We start from the raw sequence: 23216 nt of genomic DNA, 5'->3' as shown, positions 1-23216 counted from the left end.
AGAAAAGGGAACCCTCGTACACTGTTGGTAAGAATGTAAATTGGTGCAGCCACTATGGAAAACAGTATGGAGGTTCCTCAAAAACCTACAAATAGAACTACCATATCATCCAGCAATTCCATTCCTAGGTATATATCTAGAAAAAATGAAAACACTAATTTGAAAAGACATGCACCCTGATGTTTATAGCAGCACTATTTGCAATAGCCAAGAGATGGAAGCAACCCAAGTGCCCATCAACAGACGAATGGATAAAGACAATGTGGTATACATATATATGTACACATACATACACACAGAGAATGGACTATTACTCAGCCATAAAAAAGAATGAAATTCTGCAATTTGCAGCAACATGGATGGACCTAGAGGGTATTATGCTTAGTGAAATAAGTCAGACAGAGAAAGACAAATACTGTATGATATTATGTATATGTGGAATCTAAAAAGTAATACAAATGAACGGATATGAAAAACAGAAGCAGACTCACAGATATAGAAAACAAACTTGCGGCTACCTAAGGGGGCAAAGGAAACTGGGGAGGGACAAATTAGGGGTATGGGATTAACAGATACAAACTACTACGTATAATATAGATAATCAACAAGGATATATTGTATAGCACAGGGATACTCATTATCTTGTAATAACTTATAATGGAGCATAATTTACAAAAATACTGAATCATTTTGCTGTACACCTGAAACTAATATTGTAAATCAACTATACTTTAATTAAAAAACAAATAAAATGCACCTCTTATAGACAGCATGTGGTTGAGTCTGGTAATCAATCTCTGATTTCTAATTTGAAGGTTTACTCCATTTATATTTAACATAATTACTGACATGGCTGAATTGGGATTTACCATTCTGCTATTGGTTTTCTGTTTATCTCATCTGTTTTTTGTTTCTCCATTCTTTCTTGCCTTTCTCCCTTTTAATTTCTCCATTGACTTTATAGCTTTCTCTCTTTACATTATTTTTTTAAAAAGGCCTTAGCTTTAGAGCAGTTTTAGATATACAGTAAAACTGAATGAAAAGTACATAGCATTCCTATATACCCCTGCCCCACACCGACACAGCCTCCCCCCACTAACAACATTGAGTCACAGTGGTACATTTGTTATAATCAATGAACCTAAATTGATGCATCATCATCATGCAAAGTCCACAGTTTACATTAGGGTTCACTCTTGGTGTTGTACATTCTATGGATTTGGGCAAATGTATAATGACATATATTCACCATTACGGCATCATACTGAATAGTCTACCTGCCCCCAAAATCCGCTGGGTTTTGCTATTCATCCTTCCTTTTCCTCTAATCCCTGGCAACCACTGACCCTTTTACTCTCTCCATAGTTTTGCCTTTTCCAGAATGTCATGTAGCTGGAATCATACAGTAGGTAGCCTTTTCAGATTAGCTTCTTTCACTTAGTAATATGCAGTTAAGGTTCCTCCATGTCTTTCTATGTCTTGATAGCTCATTCGTTTTTAGCAATGAATATTATTCCATTGTCTGTATGTACCACAGTTTATCCATTTGCCTACTGAGGGCATCTTGGTTGCTTCAAAATGTTGGCAATTATGAATAAAGCTGCTAAAAACATTTGTGTACAATTTTTGTGTGGAACTAACTTCAACTCATTTTGGTAAATACCAAGGAGCATGACTGCTTGATAGTATGGTAAGAGAATGTTTAATTCTGACAAACTGTCTTCCAAAGTGTCTGTACCATTTTATATTCCCACCAACAATGAATGACAGTTCCTGTTGCTCCATTATCCATGCTAGCATTTAGTGTTGTCAGTATTTTGGATTTTGGCCATTCTTATAGGGGTGTAGTGGATTAATGTTGTTTTAACTTGCAATTCCCTAATGACACATGATATTGGGCATCTCTTCATATGCTTATTTCCCATCTATATAATCTTCTTCAGTGAGGTGTCTAAGGTCTTTTACTCATTTTTAAATTGGGGTGTTTAGGGACTTGCCTGGTGGCGCACTGGTTAAGAATCTGCCTGTCAACGCAGGGGACATGGGTTTGAGCCCTGGTCCGGGAAGATATCACGTGCCACAGAGCAACTAAGCCCCTCTGCCACAAATACTGAAGCCCAAGCACCTAGAGCCTGTGCTCCGCAACGAGAAGCCACCGCAACGAGAAGCCCACACACCGCAACAAAGAGCAGCCCCCGCTCGATGCAACTAGAGAAAGCCCACGCCCAGCAATGAAGACCCAACGTAATGAAAAGTTAAATAAATAAATAAATAAAACTGGGGTGTTTAATTGAGGCATTGCTTTACTATCTCTGGGACTCACTGTTTCAAATGGGAAGGTGACAACAATTCGTATCATTGTTCTTCTGTGTGTAATATGTACTTTATCTCTGGCTGCTTTCAAGATTCTCTTTTTCTTTTGTTTTCGGCAGTTTGACTACGACGTGCCTATGCTTGGTTTTCACTGTATTTAAAACCTGCTTAGTTAGGGCTTACTGATATTTCTAAATTTGAAAATTTGCGTTTCACAGATTTGGGGAATATTTCAGCCATCATTTCTTCAATTTTTTTTAATGGCCCCTTCTCTCTCTTTCTTCTCTCCTACTGGTATTCCAATTGTACATATGGTAGACATTTTTACATTGTTCCACAGGTCATTGAGGCTGTTCATTTTCTACCAATCTTTTTTTTTTTTTCCCCAGATTGGCTTATTTCAAGTTAACCAACCCTTTCTCCTGTCATTGCCAATCTATTAATCTCAACCAATTTAAAAAAAATCGAAATATAGTTGATGTACAATATGTTAGTTTCAGGTGCATTACAGTGGTTTGACATTTGCATATATTATGAAATGATCACCACCATAAATCTGGTAACTATCTGTCCCTACACAAAGTTATTATAATATTATTGACCACATTTCTTATGCTGTATATTACACCCCCATGGCTTTATTTTATAACTAGAGGTGTATAGCTCTTAATCCCCTTCACCTATCTCCCCTCTCCAACCTCCCTCTCCTGTGGCAACCACCCGTTCTATTACTCAGAATCTTTGTCCAGATTTCTTTTGCTTTTAAAGGGCAACAATACTTGGTCTGAATTTAATTGCTCCAGAGTTAGGGACCAGTAGTGAAGTAGTATAACTACTCTCCTCCCACCCTTCCATACCTGATGTTTTCTTGGCTATACCCTGATCGGGTAATGCTCCAAATTTCTGATGCTGGTCATACCAGTCATTCACTGTCATAGATGCCAGACCTGGATAACCAGCTCCAAATACTCTGCAAGAATCACACTGCACTTAGAAAAGTAAACATAAATAGCTCTATTAAAAAGCCTCTTCTCTTTAGTCATAAAGTCTGTGTCTGTTTCATCCTTGCTCCCCTACCCAGCTATCTTCTGAGGATTTGTGCAAACTCCTGTTAGGATATGTAAAAAAGGAGAATTAAAGGCAAGAGCTTTCATGAGAAGATACATAGCCCAGAATCATCTCCCAGTAAGCAATCCTGGAGGCTAACGCCCCATAGAGGAGTGATGATACGAGGGAAGGAGTATTTATACTTGGAGGGTATAAAAGATACACAGAGGAAGAAGACTCTTCTGTCACCCTATGGAAAAGCATCCCAAAACTCAGAATTAAAACCTAGATAGGCAAACATGTCCTTTTGAGAACTGTAGCTCAAGGAAACAGTGGGAAACAATTTTAAGGTCTACAATTCTCCCTTAGATTCTTTTCTTTTTTCTGTTTTTAATTAGTTAATTAATTTTTGTTGGTTTCCTTTCTAGCCTATTTTTAAGCTCAAGTTTGTGAGGGAAATGTCTGATGAAGACAGAGAAAGTATCAGAGGAGATAATATCCCTCTGATGAAAGAACAGCCTCCCCAGGTGAAGCCATTACCTTCTGTTGCTCATGCACTGTAAATGAACCATAAAAGCAGGGGGCTTGCAAAGGCAACCCACTTTTTAATACTACCTACTTGGTTTGGACCATGTTCCGAGTGGGAACAAACAGTTTCATTGGAGGCCTGTCCTGATGAGATGAGTGAGAAGTTGATACCTAAAAAGGAAATTAATTATCAGAAGTGTACTTATCATTCTGCCTACCCCACTATGCAGGCTCTTATGTCTTTAGGTGCTTGAAAAGCCCTATTTATCAGTCTCTAAGATATATCTGCAGAATACTAATGGTGGAGGTTGGTTAGCTCTCCTGAGGTGGCCCAAGTATCTTGCTGGAAAGGGAGCAAGAGAAAGCTCTCCCAGGAACCATTTCACCACAAGTGAAAAACTACTTGACTTTAAAATACTCTCCTCCAAAGAGGAAGATTCCAAAGCCTTCTTCCATGTTCCATCTAAAACCCTTGAGCTCAATTTGAAGCCCCTTTCCTTAGCCTGGCCTTCAGTGCTAAAGCTGAATTATGAAGACCCTTCTGCTAAAACCCTGTCCAATGTAATTTTGCTATTAACTGTCACGAGCTCCCTAGGGTGTTTTAGAAGTGGATGTTCCTAAATGCAAGGGGGTGAAGAATGGGTTAGTATCTTTCATATATAGGTGTGTAGAAATGTTTCAAGGAAACTTGGCTGTCCAGGGGCACACCAAAGAAAAGATCAAAGAAAAGATGTTCACTTGCTTCTAAACTCCATCACTTCCAGAGCCAATCCCAATACCAAATGAGAGGGCATAAAAACAAAAAACTAAGGAGATGGGAGGATCCAGAAGAGTCCAGCCTCAGGATGCTTGTGAACCACTCATCTAGATATGCCCAAGGGGCCTTAAGGTTTTAGAATACTAATTGTTCATTCTTTGATCCTTTCACAGGAGAAACTAGGTTGATGTTACCCTGAGGCAAAAGCTCCTGAGCTAATTAGTGCAAATCAAATTAGCAAGAGGTTTCTCTGAGGACTTAAATGCCTGCAACTAGCTGATAAATTCAACTCAATTCATGTTATATTCTGAACCAAAAAATAAGTGGCAGCAGAGCCTAATATTTTGAAGTAGCAGCTCCAAAACACGGTTATGATCTTCAGAGGCAGCCAAAGTGGGGTTACAACAAATTTTCTTTACCAATATGCCCAATATTTTGTGCACAGAGATGTCCTTGCTGTGTTTCATACTTGGGTGACCTAAGGTGTGAGAGTGTATCACTGTGTAAGGTTAAATCCTGGTTTCTCCCCCAATCTAAACACATTCCATGTCTTTTGCTTTATCTTCTTTTTACTCTTTTCTCTTTCTCCAGTTACACACTTCTTCTTCATTCCCATCCTATCCCTCTTCCTGTTTATTACAGTCACGCATAGGTTTTCAAGGCCCACCTCCCTATGCCTTCCTTCAGCAGTCATGACTGCTCACAGCCCAAACCAATTTTCACTTCAGAGAAGCCCCTTTCCCTCCTAGCATGTCACAAAATTACAAAAGACTGGAAGTGTGTTACAGGTTAGAAAACACTGGGGAACAATACTATAAGCTAGAAAGCAAGCTATCCTAGTGAACCTTCAGCCTTCCTCCACTAATCTTAATAAGAACAATGATTTTATGGAGACTTAAAAGGATTTTAATTCGATTACTCTCCTGTAGAAGATTCAAATCTGTGACAGTAGCTTTTTTAGCAATATAGGCAGCAACCAGGCTTACCTCTTTTGAAGAGTCTTCTCCTCTCAAGATCTTTATCTCCTGGTCAATGCTCTCAATCTCTTCTAGGCTGATACCAATCCACCTTCGAAGGTGAAGGAGGTAATATTCATGAACATGCTCGTCATCTGCCTGACCACTTTCCACAGCAGATTTCATTGCAGACAACCTATTCTCCACCTCCTTCTTCTGCTTGTATCTGTTCCACAGAAACACATTAGTCATGAACTTAAAAATAAAGAGGTGTTCCTTCAAAAGAAGGCCACAATACAATTTTACCTTTACAAATGACCAGGTACACCGATTTCCATTTAGGCAAAAATACAGATTCTGTATCTCAGAATTTGCCACCAAGGCAGTTCTCTTAAGACTACAAGGCAATGAAGCGATCAGCAGAAGCTGAGAAATACATTCTGAAACCAGAAAAAGATCGAAGTAACCTGATCTGAGCAACTCTTCCCATCATATTTTGAGATGGGAGTGCCTTAGCAACTTTATGACATCAACCTTTACTAGGTTGGGTGCTTAGTATATACAATGTCCATTTGGGAATTACAGATTCAAATAGTCATAGAATCTTAGGGGTCATTTACCTGCCATTGATGCTGGAATTCCTTGTGAAACAGCCTAAAAAATGGTCATCTCTTCTTTTCTTATGGGCAAAACATTTCCAGCTCCTCTAACTCATCCTAGTATAATTTGAAGACTCATATCCACCCCGCCTGCCTTTTTCAAGATGCCTTCTAGTACGTCATCTGTCACTCACTGGATGACTATTTACTGAGTACCTATTGTGTGACAGGTACTGTTCTCAGTGCTTGAGACACAACAGTGCATACAAGAAAGTCCTTGTTCTCTTAAAGCTTTCATTCTAGTGTGAGAAGACAGACAAAAAGAAATAGATGAGTCAGGTGGTGGTGAAGTGCTCTGAAGAAGGAAAAAAAGCAAGGTAAAGTGGATAGAGTGATGGTGCAAAAGTAGGGGTGAGAGACTTCTTTGAAGAGATGACATTTGAGGAAAGACTTCAAGGAAATAAGGATGGAAGCCATGCCAGTATGTGAAACAGTGTTCTAAGGGGGAAAAGCAAATATGAAGCGCCTGGGGTGGGAGAGTGCTGGCCTGACATGTTTGAGAAATAGCAAGGAGGTCAGTGTGGCTGGCATGGCGTGAAGAATAATAGGAAGTGAGGTCAGAGAGATAGCCAGGACCATAATTTGTAGAACCTGTAGGCCAAGAAGACATGAAATATCAAATGTCATGATATTTTGAGAAGAGAAAGCCACTGAAAGCTTTAAAGTAGAATACATGAAATGAACTTTTTTTTAATGGACTACTCTGTTGTGTGTAGACTGTGGGCAATGGGGGGAGGCAAGTGTGGAGCACGAAAATCTGTAAGAGGATATTGCCACAATCCAGGTGAGAGACAGTGATGTGAAATAGGGAGGTGGTGAGATGTGGACGCAATTAAAATATAACAGTATTTGTTGATTTATTGGATGTAAGGTCTTGAGGCAAAGACAGGAGTCAAGAGAAAACTCCACGACTTCCAAGAGAAGTATCTTGAAATATCTATGTCTGGAACCCCACACTTAGACCTCCAGAATCAGACACTCCTCTGTGGGTGTTCACCCAAATCTAGAGTTCTTAACTTGAGGTCCACGGACAGAGTTTGGAGGGAGGGATGTTCTTGAACTCCCCGAAATTTTGTATAGAATTCTACGTGTATGCTTCTTCTTCTTTTTTTTTTTTTCCCTGGGGAGAGGTTAAGGAGGTCCACGACCCACAAAAAGTCAAGAACCTCCCCTCTGGAAACATTCTTTATTATAAAAACTTTTAGGCTCTTCTGCTCCTTTTAATCAATAAGTGGGCACTTTATGTAATGTTACAAATAACTGTCACAGAATCATCATAGGTGGCCTTCTGAGTCAAACACTACACAGGTCAGTTCCTACTTCATGAATTCTATTACAGATATCACTTGAGAACATTTAACTCTGGTGCCACTCCTACCCCCATCCTCTTTCCTGGATGTACCTAAGTCAGGAAAAAAAATACACACACACACACACACACACACATATCAGGGCCTTAGAATGTATGTAATCCAGGGTATATTCTTGGTTAGTCTACTGGGCCTTTGAATAAGGTTCCTGTGCTTCCTTTCCTATCCTCTGCATGCATGTGGTCTAGTCACATTCTCTGGTCTTTCCTTCTTCTCTACTTCCTTTGCTTCTATGACTTTGCTCCTAGTCATCTTTGGGACTTCTAAGTTCCTGAACTCCTATTCTTTGGGGCCAGTGTTTTTTAAACCTTTCTGTCTTAGCAGAAGAACGCTTTCTTCTTATAAGAGCTTATTTGGACCTCCAAAAAGTAATAAAAGATAAAATCCACCTTGGTTAAATCAGAGGAGGGCTCCCAACATGCCCCCTACCCATGCACTGTGGTGGAATCTTAGGGCTCGAAGGAACAGATTGTAAACCACTGTCCTAGGCCTTTGTCACTGTTCTAGATTTCCTATGGTGAGCCGCTGCATGCAAACACTCCCTATCACCCTAGAATTCCCCACTGCCTGACACCCTTCTGACTCTGGGCAACTTTCATCATTCATTCCCCTTTTCTGTTCCCAAGGTGCTGAAGAGAGGTAACGAATTACAAATTTGTGTCAAATGAGTCAACTACAAATTCATATGATCAAACCTCAGCGGAACGGTCACTCTTGTTCAGCTATCTTTTTGCTCATTTTTTTGTGGATTCCATGCCACCATCATGCTCACCAGATGGCCAGCCAATGTACAAATTCAATTTCCCTTTTTAACTTAAAATCTCTATAGCTTAACCTTTCCTCCTCTCCTCTTGCCTTTAAGCAGCTAATGTCTTTACCATTCCACTTTGGCTATCAATCCTGTCCCCACCCACATTCTTCCAAGCCTCACTCAATCATCCTCCCTGTCATTAGCAGTTACAATTTTTTACTCTACTGGTGCCTTTCCCCTATCCTAGAAACACCTTCCCTCAATCCATGCTCTGCCTTTTCAAATGACCACTTTTCTCTCTTTTCTAAACAGCACTAGAACTGGGAATTTGAAGACCTGAGTCTAAAGCCTGCGGGGCTTCCCTGGTGGCGCAGTGGTTGAGAGTCCGCCTGCTGATGCAGGGGACATGGGTTCGTGCCCCAGTCTGGGAAGATCCCACATGCCGCGGAGTGGCTGGGCCCGTGAGCCATGGCCACTGAGCCTGCGCGTCTGGAGCCTGTGCTCCGCAACGGGAGAGGCCACAACAGTGAGAGGCCCGCGTACCACAAAAAAACAAAAACAAAAATAAAGCCTGGTCACTTACCAGCCATGTAACTTTGGACAAGTCAGTACTCAGAGCCCATTTCCTTATTTCTAAAATGGGATAATATCTGCTTCATGGGGCTGTTAAGAGGGTCAAATGAACAATATTCATGAAAGTGCTTTGTAAGCAGCAATATATTGTTATCTGATGGGAAAAACTGACGTTAAGGGAGGCCAGATGATACCCATCTACTAGGTGGCAGAAATTGGACTGGTAACCCCAGGCCTGACTCCAAAGCCCAGGTTTTTTCTGCTATACTCTATTGTTTCCATCTTTCTGATGACCACTCTGTCCTTCCCAAAGATACCTCAAATACCTACTATGATCCAACTACCGGTTGGGTACCAAGGATACAATGATATAATTAGGATACTAAGGATAAAATTAGTCAAGGTCTCTGACCTTTAGAACTTCCAAGTCTAGAAAATAACAGATTGTTATGGCCTGGTAAGTAACATAAACTAAGTGCTACAGTATTTGGGAGGGGAGACAGGTAGAGAGAAGCTTCAAAGAGGATATGACATTTGTCCTCTCTCTTCCCCATGCTTCTGTAAGTACTTTTACCTGTACCTTGTTGAGTCTCTTACCTCTGCTGTTTCTTTCCTCTTCCTTCTCCCTTAATTTGCCCCAAGGTTTTATCCTTGACTTTTTTCTCTCTCTACATGTTTTTTCTTGGCAAACTATCCACACCCAGTGACACTCCTGAATTTTTAGCACTAGTAGCAAAACAGTCTGATAAGTTTTAGTTACACGTTTCCATCTGTCTATGGACATGGCTGTCCAGTTGTCACTTCAGGACCTAAATTCAGTAAACCTAAAACTAGACTCATTACTTACCCAGCTTCTACTTCTCCAGTTCTGTTGAAAGAATGTAGGTACAGTTAATCAAGACTTATGCCTCAAAGATGGGAATTAGAGAAGATATGTGAAGAAACAGGTTTTGAGGGAGAGAGAGAACATACCATACAGGTGTTTAATGTAGGATGGCCTCAGTGTGTAAAGTCATGAGGTGGGGGATAGAGGACTTACAGAAATTAAATAAGGATTTGAACAATTTGTTTTCCAATCATATAAATGCTTCTTGCAGAAGTAATATCTCTAGGTCTATCCACCTAATTACAAATAGCTCTATTTCGTTTCTTTTTATGGCTGAGTAATATTCCATTGTATATATGTGCCACATCTTCTTTACACATCTGTCATACAGAGTGAAGTAAGTCAGAAAGAGAAAGACAAATACCGTATGTTAACACATATATATGGAATTTAAGAAAAAAAATGTCATGAAGAACCTAGGGGTAAGGCAGGAATAAAGACACAGACCTACTAGAGAATGGACTTGAGGACACAGGGAGGGGGAAGGGTGAGCTGTGACAAAGTAAGAGAGTGGCATGGACACATATACACTACTAAACATAAAATAGATAGCTAGTGGGAAGCAGCAGCATAGCACAGGGAGATCAGCTCAGTGCTTTGTGACCCCCTAGAGGGGTGGGATAGGGAGGGTGGGAGGGAGGAAGATGCAAGAGGGAAGAGATATGGGAACATATGTATATGTATAACTGATTCACTTTGTTATAAAGTAGAAACTAACACACCATTGTAAAGCAATCATACTCTAATAAAGATGTAAGAAAAAAATAACATCTGATAGTTGTAACTTCATTTTTATCACTTCTTCCCAGATGACGTACTATTATAACACGTTAACTTGTCTTTCTGCTCTGCTCTTCCCTTTCAATGTTCCATACACATCACTTCCTTATAGTCCTCCAACCATACTACTCTTAGCTTCTGCCAAATCAGACTATTCTCCATTTCCTGTACATACCTCCAACTACCCTGCCTTGGGCTTTTGCTCATGTTGTTCCCCCCTGCTTGTCAAGAATAAATATATTTTGAGCACCTTCTATATACCAAGCCCTGTGCTAGATATACCACAGAGAACAGGAGAGAAATGGCTACTGCTCTCGTGGAGTATACATTCCAGTAGGGGAGAAAGACAAAGCCCAGAAAGACAGATAAATAAAGAGCATTCCATGCAAAGAGAACAACATGTACAAAGACTCTGTAGAAGGAAAGAACTGGATCTGTTCAGAACTGAAAGAAGGCTATTACGGCAGCAGTCTAGTGAACAAGAGGAGTATGATATATGACGAGATTGGAGAGAGGCAGGTGCCAGATCATCCAGGTCTTTTTGGATATTTCAAGTGCGAGATGCTGGTGGCCTAGATGAAGGTATGATAGTGGAGAAAGAGAGAAACAGAAGGACATAAGGTATGTTTTGTAGCTAGAACTTGCAGGCCTTGTTGATGGACTGGATGTGGCAATTCAGAAGGGAGGAACTGAAGCTAACTCCCACGTTTCTGGCTTAAAACCTGGGTGAGTGGTGGTCTGTTTATTGAGATGGTAAAGACATGAGTGTGGGGGCACATTTGGGGATTAAAAAGGCAGCAGTTCAATTTAGGGCATGTTAAGTTTAAGATGTCTGTGAAACATCCACATATGGTATGGTGTTCAAAGTCAGGAGAGGTCTGGGTTAGTGATATAAATATGGGAGCCATTAGCGAAAAGATAGTGTTGGTATCTCATCTGTCAGGCATTAAAAAAAAAATTCACAGATCAAGCTTTCTAACCAAAGAAATGCAAACCAAAACAATGTGGTATCTTTCCTGCTTGCCCATCTGGGTTTTCTAAGTGTTGCCATTCAATACTGTTGCAGTGGGACATACTTTGAAACTTTGTTATTGTGGAAAGCAATATAATTACCATCAAGAGCCAAAATATTCAAACCTTTTGATTTAGCCACTGGTCCTTCTAGAAATCTGTCCTACAGGAACAGTGACAGATGCAGTTATGTTTCCTCAAAACAACAAATCAACAAATCAACCCATAAACAGGCTAAGCATGACAATAAAAGATTAGTTTAAATAATTATGATATGACTGTTAAGCTGGAATACTATTTAACTATTAAATACCACGGCGTCAAAAGACATTGGGAAACCAAAACAGGATGTTAGGTTTTAAAAAAAAAGGATTAAAAAATCTATATTTATGGTATTCTTCCAAATTTATTAACTAAAATAACTATATATCTGGAAGGAAATACATCAGATAGTTAACAAAGATCATCTCTGAGTGCTAGGATGAAGATTTATTTTTAATTTAAAAAAATGTTCTGTTTTCCAAATTTCTACAATGAGTATTATTACTTTTACATTCAGGCTAACCTATAATTTGCATTTTTAACCATCCTTCTAGTCTCACCTCAAATGCAACTACATTCGGAAACCTTTCCCTTAACCCTCCAACCAGATGTGATCACTCCCTGGTCTTTGTCCACAACACCATTTGTATCTCTCTAGTGCATTTACAGTCTTTTTTGGGGTTATATTACGATTATTTGGATACCAAACTCACTGTTTAAACTACTGTTATATGCCAATGGGCTTCCTACCTTCTTACAAAGGACATGATACTGAATTCCACTTCATATCAGTCTATCCCATTTCCTCAAAAATCATTCTCTGTCACTCACTAGCTCTTAACCACACTTTATTATTCTTTAAAGCCCTTACCACCTAAAATCACATTTTTATTTACTAGCTTACTGTCTGTCTCCTCCACCAAAACAAGAGCTCCATGAGGTCATGGACTTTGTCTGGGTCTCCATTACTTAGCACACAGTAAAGGCTCAATAAATATGTTAACTGAATCAATCAATTTTCAGGTCTCTAGACCAGGCCTCTCCTCTGAGCTTCATGCTACAGATACCTTGACTTGTATGTCTCCTAGGCACCTTAAATGCAACATGTCTCAATATACAATTCATACTCTCCCCTATCTGTTCTTCCTCTTCTATTCCCCCATCTCAATGAGTTCCACAGCCACCCACCTACATCAGAAACATGGACATCTTCCTTGCTGCTTCCTTCTACCCTACCTGTCACAACCAATTGATCATTTTCTGCAGATTCAACCCTATAAATATATCCCCTCCATCCCTTCTGCCATTGCAGTAGTAAGGTCTCATCACCTCTGTGACGTAACTGAATCTAATCTTCTCCCTCAGAATGCTTCCTAACTGCTGCCAGAGTATGCCAGTCAAAATGCAAATATGACCTTGCTACCCTTTAAGACAAAAAAGAAACCCACCTCCGGTGGATCCCTAGTCACAAACAAATCTCAAGCTCTTTAGCATAGCCTAATAATAGGTAAGATTTATAGAATATTTACTATGTAACACATACTATGCTAGCTGTTTTATGTGGCTTATTTTATTAATGCCTCTTAACCCTATGAGATAGGTACCACTGTTACTTAGACTTCACATATGAGGAAACCTGAGGCTCAGACAGGTTACATAAGTTACCCAAAGTTCAATGTCTTATAAGTAAAGCTGGTCTCAAACCCAGGTCTCTCATTCCACAACCGGTACTCAGTTATAAAGATACAACAATAGCTGACTTTTGAGCGCTTACTGTATCGGACAATGTGGTAAGAGCTTTTTCTCTTCTATTTTATAGGACCTATTATTATCCAATTTGACATCTGGGGAAATTAAGGCACTGAGGGATTAAGCAACTTACCCAAAATCAGAATGATTAAATTTTGGAGCTGGGATTCAAACCCCCTTCCCAGGTTCTCAGGAACAAGGTCATTCTTTCACCTTCCTCGCACTCCAAGCTCTCCTTGGTGTGAACCCTACAAATTCTTCAGCACCATTCTTTCCCCTTCTTCACCACCCACTTTGTGTCCTAGCAACACCTAATTGCTTACGGTTGTTCCCCACCCCAGCACTGTGGTCTTTAATGTCCCTGTAGCTTTACTAATGCTATTATCTCTGCTGGCTAAAGCCCTCCTTTCTTCTTCCTCTAGATGATACTCCTATGCATCCTTAAACAACTCATCACAGGAGTCACCTCGTCCAGGGAGCCTTCTCCTCTCTCCTGCTCCCTCTTTGGTTAGGTGCCCCTCCTGTCTGCTCTCCCGATAAGTTGTGCATTTCCCTAACACATCATTTTATAATTTATACTGTTTCTATGCCTCTTTTCCTCACCACACTGCATGCTCCTCCAAGGCAGAGACCACCCATATTCATACAAACGCCCATACTTAGTTTGAATCCCCAGTGCCTAGCATAGCTCCTAAACACTGTGAGCACTCTTTTTAAAAAACTAAACTAAGAGAGTAAGCAAGGTGTTCAAGGTCACATAATAAAGTATGCCAGTACTAATATTAGTTCAGGATGTTACACACCTCATCCAGCATTGTTAGAACAGAGCTTCTCAATCAATTGACCATAAATGGACTATAGGTACAAGATATTTGTGCCCTTCAGAGATAACTCACTGTACCATGTGAGTATTGCTGTGCTGTGGTGTGGGAGAGACTGGGAGACACTCTGCTAAACTACATTGCTGTTGTTGGCAACCATAAGGTGCTAGGGATCTGACAGTTAGGTATGATCATTTCAACCAAGGCAGTGGTTTCTTGAGAAACTCAGGAGTTTGCTCTCACCAGGGCCTATGCTAAATAAGAATCCAAAGAGTGACACACACCATTGTTTCCCACCCCACCCCCAGAAAAAAAAAACAAACATGCACCCCTCCCCACCAACAGCACTGCCATTGGGCAGTCCTCAAATGACCCACCTCTCTATTTTAGCCTGTCTCTGAGATGCCATAGCAACGAGGCTAGGATAGGCCATGGAGGAATTAGCAGTGTTATTTTCAGTGGAGTTGGTCTTGGTTTTGGGCAGCTCAAACTCTGCCACATGATAGTATTGGCACTGAGTTAAGTAGTTTAAAAAGCGTTCTCGAGCCCACTGCAAATTATCTAGACGCTTGCTGGGGTTGACTTGTTTCATGGCGAATGCTCCTTGAAATGCTGGCACCATCAGGTACTTCAGATCGCTGGAGACAATCTCTTCCAAATCTTCATTTCGGCTGGAAAGAGCAAAGAGAAGGCTGTGAAGTCTGGCTGGGCATTAAAACTGTGGCCCTGTCTTCCTGGGGGAGGGAAGGGCTGGGGTGTGGGTGTGGGTGGGACAAAGGGAGGAGGCACCGGGAACAGCTGCCAGTTTTCTTCACTGACAGTGGCTGTGCGCTCACACCCAATGCCTATGCAAATAGCCAACACTAGGGAGCAGAGTCGTGTGATACTTATCTCGGAAGAGAAGTGGAGAATGTAAACAATGTACACAAGGTCGCAGTGGGAGGTAGGAAAGAAAGGCTCCGGGTTTTAAAGGTCTCCTGCACCCATGATCAATGGTTCCGCCCTTGGTAACTATTATTACCTACGTTCTCAGTCATACTACCCTCTCCCCATACCTGAACAAGTCGAGCTCCGATAACATTTCGGCAGCCTTCTTCAGCAGGTCCAATCCCTTGAGCACCTTATCTTGGATGATGCGGGAGCCGGTGGGTTCAGTCGCGACTTCCACTTCGTCCAGAAGCTGCTTGCTGGTTTCGAACAGCTCGGGGAGCCGCGGCGGCAGTAACTCGTCTTCGGCCGTTGCCATCTTGGGGCAGGGAAGAACACCGAAGACCTCACTTCCGGTCCTGGGACAAATGGGCGGGGCTGCCAGCAACGAAACCGGACGGGGCGCAACATTGGTCCAGTGGCTCCATTGTTACCTAAGCGTCGGACAACTACTAGAAGCGGCTGTTAGATAAACCTAGCAACTGTTTCCGTAGACTCATTTTACCAGGCTATTACCAGTGTTAGGCATCTGTTACAGACACACAACGCGCGAACAAACAAGCAAACCCTAGGTGCTGCTTTTCGCGTGTCTACTCGTCGCCGATCCGGGTCTTGGCAGTGCCGTACGCTCTGAGGCACGGGTGTGATGAGGCTGCTGTTTCTAAAACAGTATTTGTGAGACTAAAGATAATTTGTTCCTGCATATTTGCTTGGATTAAGACATAGTTTTACTGTTGCCTAAGAGAAAAAAAAATATGCAGAATTTGAATTTGGTCTTGAACTTTGTAAGCCATTTTTCTATGGCTTTCAAAATGACAGTCTTCATGAGAATCGCCAGTTACTTTCACAGTGCATATCGTATATTCACATCATCATTTAAGTATTACATTGCATCTTATTGAGATAATACCAAGACTAAAAAGTGGTTAGAAAAAAGGTAATAATAACAATGAGTCATTTATTGTGTTTCTGTGTGTAAACACTTTATCCCATTAAATCCCTGTTGTGTATGAGACATTTTAAAAAAAAATCCTAGTTTAGGGGAACCAGAAGGGCCCTTAGAAATCTTGTAAGTATAATGTCACTTAAACTTTTTGTAGTAGCAGAACTCTTTTTCCAAACCAAATTTTAGACAGGCCCATAGTTTTTAAAAGGGCTGCTGTGTTTGAAGTAGATACACAGAAGCCTTCCAACTCAGCCCATCTTTTCCCCAACTTGTGCAGTGGCACACAAGGCACCAAAGCACTTCTGAGGGCTCTAAGCACTCGAGGGCTCTAAGTAACACAGTATAAAAAGCACTAATCTAGCACAGCCCCCTCATTTAGCAGATGAAGAAACTGAGACCCTGAGAAGTTAGGTAACTTGCCCGAAGTTGCAGAGCTAGGATGACTAACTGGTCGACAGTATATAGAGTGAGTCGGAATGGGGAGAAACTAAAGTCCAGGAAAATAGTAGAAAGAATTTTAAGTAATCTATGCATAACTACAGAAATGAGATGACCTTTCAAGTATTTCCTGTTGTGCTTCTCTGATCGAAATGATGTTCATTTGTCATGTTTGGACCAACACAGATTTGTTATCTTAGATAAATTTTGTGAGTCATGAGAGAAATGGTATAGTAGACCTTTTCTGGCCTGTCTGAATTGAGGCACTTGGCAATTTAGACCTTCTTTGGTCTACTGCTGTTTTGTCTTGAGCGAGTAATGTTCTACTGATATTTGTACCTGTAATGCCAGCAATAACACTAGATGAGGTCATATTGTGCACAGTGTAAAGCCAAGAGCAGGCTGTAACTTGCCAAAAATTATATATGGAATAATGACTTAATCCCTAGTGTTCAAACTATCTTCACTAAGTATTTCTGAGATTTGAATTTGCCTCCCTAGTAGCCTGTTTCTGAATGAATAAGTTCATTAAGCCATGAAAGGAAAAACTCCAGTACAATGAAGACTGAATTAAATGAAAGATTTAAATTCCTTGTATATCCAACTCTGAGGAATGTGGTAAAACAGTTACAAACACTCTGGAGACTGATATTTGAGTCCTACGTCTGCTACTGAGTAGCTGTGTGACCTTACAGAAGTTCCTTCCTTTCCACATTAGTTATGTGCTACCTAAATCCTAGGCACTGGAAATTTAAAGAACAAGACACTGGGTTTGAGACCTTAAGGGGCCCATAGTTCAATGGGAAAGACCAGTAAACAAGTAATCAAATAGGAATTTGGTAAGAATGGAGGGAATAACTTTAGCCCTGAGGGGGGCATTCTGTTAAAGGTCAGACTCCATACCTGACTTTCTGATCCTTTCGACCTGCTGCTGACATCCTTTTCATTCTGTTCACCCATGGATCCTAAGCTCCACCTTTAGCTGACTCTCCTAGTTCTCCAAACTATCATGTCCTCTTAGGCCTTCATGCATTTACATGGGTCGTGCCTTCTGCCTGCAATGTCCTTCTCTCCGTTGTCTGCCTGGCAAATCTGTATTTAGTACTGACAACTTAGCTGAAGGATCACTTCCTCCAGAAAGCATTTCCTGTTCATTTACCTGCAGGTGAGGTATCCTCCTCTTAGCTCTTACAGCACTTTATTCATTTCCCTATGACAGTACCGGACTATGGTTTTCTTTATTCACAGCTGTCTCTCAGTAACCTGAGAGCTCCTTGAGGTCAGGGAGTGTCTTGTTTGACTTTGTTTACCTCAGCACAGCACCTGACACTGTGGGGTCATTAGGTAGGGACTCAGTGTTAAATGAATTACAAACAATAATACCTTACCTTCTCTGAGTGCTCATTTCCTGCCTGTGCTATGTATTTTATATGCATTTTCTCAATGAATCCCTACAACTGCCCTAAGAAATAGGTGTTGTTATATCCTTATTTTACAGATGAGGAAATTGTGGCTCAGAGAGGTTAAAGTAACTGGCCCTTTAGTGTTCCCTTACCACATTATTTGAACCCAACTGCATTGAATCCAGATCCTATTCCACAGCCCATGCTTTCAACCACTATACTATACTACAAAAGAGGGCGTAAATTACAGACCCAGTGAAGAATGAAAGGGGAAATGAACATGTAACAGATTGTGCTAAAAAGTGAAAGGAAGGAAGGCTGAATCAGTAGGCTGGCCCACATTATGGAGGATGTGGAGTCAGCCAGAAGTGTGTAGACTTGATGTGCTGCAAGCAATAAGGAGGCATTTGGTTTAATTCAATATTTATTAAGGACCTATTATATGCCAACCACTGTGCTAGCTGCTGGGATATAAATATGCATAGTCTTTGCTCCCAAAGCTCTAACTGCCAGGTGAGGGAAACAGACAAAAAGTCAATGTAAAGTGGTATATGATTTTATAGTGATACATAGTGATACATTGAGAGTGATACATCTCAAAGGAGATGATGCCAAAACTGAGTCTTGAATGGTGATAGGATGTGTAGGGAATTTGAAGCATTTCACTATTATTGGAACTTACAGTTGGATGCAACAAAAGGTAGGTAATTAATTCATTCAACGTGTATTTATTGAATGCCTGCTATGTGCAAGACACCGTTCTAGGTGCTGGAGTGAATGAGACAGACAAAACTCCTGCGCCTGCGGATCGCAAGCCAAGCAGGAGCTACTGCATGCCCATTTGTATAGCACTTCTTTCCAAAGAACTTGGAAATGTCTTAACTGCGCCCCACAGTAGCTCTGAGAGAGACTACAGTAGGTATACTGGTCAGTCTTTCCAAAATGTGGAGGCATACTGGTGATATGACAGATGAATTTAGGTGGTACATGGAGGACCACTTAAAACATTTAAATAGCTCTAAGCGATATCCCTAGCAGCCTTCTAGCATCAGAGATAGAAGGCTTCACCTCCCACTGTTCCCTAGGTGACTCCACCTCTTCCCCATCTGTTACCATGGAGATGAGTGGCTTCACTTCTCTAATTCCCCTACCTCCACCCCTAGGTGAGATTCAGAGAGCCCCCTCCCCATCTCCATGGAAAGAACTCCATGCTCCCCAACCTTTCTTCCAAATCACATCCTGCTTCTCAGGCTGTCACCATAGAAACAGAAATGTCATCCCATCCCCCCAGGCATCTCCATGGTGACCCTCAACCTTACCCCCAGGACATAACAAGGATCAATACCTACTAGAAGTCTAGAAATGAGGGGGCGCTCAAAGGAAGGTGAGGGTGACTCCCTGCTGTGGCTGTAGTCTTTGTCTCTTTCCCTCTGGCTTTGAATGAAGGCATGGGGGTCCCTCTCTCAACAAACGGGGGGGTAGGGAAATTACACTTTATAAGTACCAATTAGGTGCCAGGCACTGGGCTAGGCTCTTTACATACTCAAACCAGACATTTTACAGAGTTTAAGGGAGAAAGGCTCACAGAGGGGGAGGCACCTGACCTTGTTTCCCCTGCCGAGTCTCTTATCATCCTCACTGAAACCAGGAACCAAGAGGACTTTATTTTCACCATTCTTCTTTGCTGTATGACCTTAGGCAAGTAGCCTCCTGTCTCTGAGCCTCATTTTCCCCATCTGTAATATAACAGTATTGGACTAACTGTCACCTTGAATATCCCCATATTAATGTCAGATCATAAGTAGTTCTGATCTTCTCTTGAGGAACTGATGTTTTTTAGGTATGAATGCTAGTAAATCTGTTAAGCTGTTTTTGTTTATTTAAACTGACATAGTGGAGGTCTTCAAAATTTTTTGCTTGAATACTCTATAAGTTTATTGTTTAGAATCTCTAATTGTTTCTTCTAAGGTTGTTTGTTTTGAAATTTCTATTTTGAAGTAATTCACAGGAAGCTGCAGGGAGGTCTTGTGCATCCTTTACCCCACCTCTGTCAATGTTGGCATCCTAACTACCAGTATAATATCAAAACCAGTCAACGGACACTGATACAATCCACAGAACTTATTTAGATTTCACCAGTTTTACATGAACTCATTTGTGTGTGTGTGTGTGTATGTGTGTGTGTGTGTGTTGTTCTAATGCAATTTTATCACATGTGGAGATTCATGTATCCACAGCCTTAGAAGACACAGCGCTGTTCAATCACCACAAGGAAATCCTCGTGTTGTCCCTCTATATCCACACTCACCTACTTCCCTCCCTTCATCCCTAATCCCTGGCAACCATATATCTGTCCTCCATGTCTACAGTTTTGTTATTTCAAGAATTTTATGTAAATGGAATCATATAGTATATAACCTTTTGGAACTGTATTTTTTCACTCAGCATAATTCCCTGGGGATTCATCCAAGTTGTTGCATATATCAAGAGTTCATTCTTTTTATTGCTGAATAGTAAGTATCAGATGGTATGGATGCACCAGTTTGTATAACCATTCACCTGATGAAAGACATCTGGATTGTTTCCAGTTTTAGGCTGCTATGAACATTGGTGTCTTTTTTATGTGAGTCAAACATGTCTTTCCCAGAACAAAATGTTTAATTTTGATGAGGTCCAACTTATCAATTTTTACTTTTATGGACTGTGCATTTTGAGTCAAGCCTAAAAACTCTTTGCCTAGCCCTAGGTCCCAAAGATGTTCTCCTATTTTTTTCTAAGAGTTTTATAATTTTGTGTTTTACATTTAAGTCTGTAATCCATTCTGAGTTCATTTTTGTATAAGGTTGCGGTTTATTTTTTGCCTATGGTTGTCCAATTGCCCCACTACCATTTGTTGGAAAGACTATCCTTCCTCCATTGAATTGCTTTGTACCTTTGTCAAAACTCACTTGGGCAGATTTGTATGGGTCTATTTCTGGGTTCTCTTTTCCACTGGTCTATGTGTATATCCCTGTCAGTGCAGAGCACAGGCTTTTGAGACAGAATGCCAGTTGCTTGCTTGGGTGATCCTGGGCAAGTTACCCTTCCATGACTTCCCATCTCACTCAGTATATAAGAAGGGCTTCAGAGCCCCACCTGATCCAACCCCAGCCTACCTCTCTGTGCTTATCTCCTATTACTGCTCCCCTTATTCACTCTACTCCAGACACACTGGCCTCCTGACTGCTCCTTAATCACATCACATATGTTCCCACCTTAGAATCTTTCCTGGGCTATTTCCTTATCCCACAACCTTCTTTCCAGAGACATCTCCATTGCTACCTCCCTTACCTCCTTCAAGTCTTTTCTGAAATTTCATCTTCTCAGCGAGGCTTTACTTAAAATGGCAAAGCCTTTGCCTCTCCCCTTTCCCATGTGTTTTTACCTCAGAATTCATTACTATCTAATACACAATGTCATCTACATATTTATTTTTTGTCTGTCTCCCACAACTGGACTACGAGCTCAAGGAGAGCAGGCATTTTTGTTTTGTTCACTGCTGTATTCCCAGTGCCTACACTGTGCCTGGTACAATACACCTTTGTGGAATGAATGAAGAAATGAGTGGATAGATGGAGGGATGAATGAGTGAGTGAAAGAATGCTTGAGCCAGGGCCAGCTCACTTGGGCAGTCTCTCTGCCCTGTAGCTTGTGCCAAGACAGGGCTCCAGCCAGCCCCCATCCACTTGCCTTTCTAAGGCTGACCACCAGGTGGCAGTTGGAGCCTGAACGCTGGCTTAATTTGCTTGCACCCCCGCCCCCCAACCTCCGGCTTCCTCCCTGCCGCCCGTCAGTCTTGCCCAGGACTGTTTGACCTTCTCTGCCAAGGCTTGGCCAGGGGATTTTGTGTGAGCTGTTGAAGTAGGCAGCATTAGTACCTGAAGCTTTGCATCTTTTTCGCCTTAGAAAGGTACTAGTTTCTTTCCTATCCCCCTCTGCTTTCTGTCTCAAATGGAAGAAAGCATAGATAGTAGCAGCTGGGCTGCTCCAAGGTCACTGTCTGCAGCCTCTAGGACCTCAGGGAACATGGAACTAAAGAGATTTCATCTCCACTTCTGCCCAGCCCAGCAAGCCTCTCCCTTAAGGGATGTTACTACACTCCTTAAAGGGGTAAAGGCTAGATACTTTAGTGCCAGGGTTAAGCCTTTTGAGTCAGCCTGGGTTTCAATCTCTACTGTGCTGCTTATTAACCCTGTATCCTGGGTGATGTTGGGTAACTGACCCAGATTCTTCAAGCCTTAGTTTTTTAAGCTGTAAAATGAGAATAATAATGGCTCCAAACTCACCGGGTGGTAGGAAGATTCAATGGGATAATGTGTGTACACAACATTAGCAGATACCTGGTATGGAAGAAGGCTCAAGTGAAGAAAAATCAGGGGCAGGGGTGGGGATAAATAAGACCAGACATGAAAAGAACTGACTAGGGAGTATGAGGAGGGTGCCGCTTAGGTGACTAGAAGGTTGAAGCCAAGAAAAGGTGAGAGATCCAAGAAGTCTTTGCATAAGAGACCATGTTTCAGCTGTAGCTCATAGGTCAGGTCAAAATCTGCCAGACAGTCAAGCTGGAAGGAGAATCCCAGGAAGAAAGATTGGTATGTGCAAATAAAGAAAGGCACAAAACAGTATGTGCATATCCCTGACTAACTGTAAGTAGTTAAGTATGGCTGAAATGCATGTTTCCTGTGGGGAAGTGACAAGAAATAAAGACAGGGGCCAGATCACAAAGGGCCTCAAGGAGAAGAAGATTGGGACCTGATCTGGCATGCAGTGGGGAGCCATCAAAGAATTTAAAGCAAGGAAATGATGGTTACACTTGCTGCCTTGGAGATTCAGCTGCCCTGAAGGAGGGCAGAGACTGGAGGCAGGTTAGAGATTAGCTGGGCTTAGATTGGAGAAGTTGTAGTGGTGATAGAGAACAATGAATGAAGACCATGGATTTTTTTCAGAGGAAGAAATCAGCAACCAAGTTTTTCTAAAAGCTTGCCTGAAAAAGGAAGGAGTGCTAGGTCCAGAGAAGGAAATTATGGTACAGTTGTTGTTTTTTTTTAATACAGGTGAGACTTGAGGCTACACTATTCTCTGTAGCACCTGGCACCAATTAATTGAATGACTGGAGGGAGGGGCACCTAGCCCAATACCTGCCAAGTGGTAGGGGCCTATCCCAGATTCAGCGTGGCCCCCATCCTCTGACTTCCCTCTCATCTCTAAGCCGGAGTCCCA

General features: G+C 41.5%; 1 protein-coding gene across 2 annotated transcripts in view; it reads right to left on the bottom strand.

Moving 5' to 3' along the window:
- The window catches only part of LOC309978866 (immunoglobulin-binding protein 1-like), a gene marked incomplete at its 5' end in the record, with an annotated part of 35866 nt that extends 20344 nt beyond the window's left edge, over positions 1–15522 (bottom strand). The window contains 5 exons of one of the 2 annotated variants that reach the window (XM_082865514.1): positions 3171–3283; positions 3980–4059; positions 5632–5827; positions 14621–14914; positions 15299–15522. In XM_082865514.1, coding sequence (XP_082721640.1) covers positions 3171–3283; positions 3980–4059; positions 5632–5827; positions 14621–14914; positions 15299–15489 — 874 coding nt within the window. The remainder of the gene's footprint in view (positions 1–3170; positions 3284–3979; positions 4060–5631; positions 5828–14620; positions 14915–15298) is intronic. The other variant, XM_082865513.1, reaches the window with a different exon arrangement.
- Positions 15523–23216: the final 7694 nt, after the last annotated feature.

Source organism: Leucopleurus acutus, assembly GCF_964270905.1.
Source record: "Leucopleurus acutus genome assembly, chromosome: Y".
Classification (NCBI taxonomy): domain Eukaryota; kingdom Metazoa; phylum Chordata; class Mammalia; order Artiodactyla; family Delphinidae; genus Leucopleurus; species Leucopleurus acutus.
Note: the sequence above shows the minus strand (reverse complement) of the source record. Positions and strands in the feature narration are given on the sequence as shown.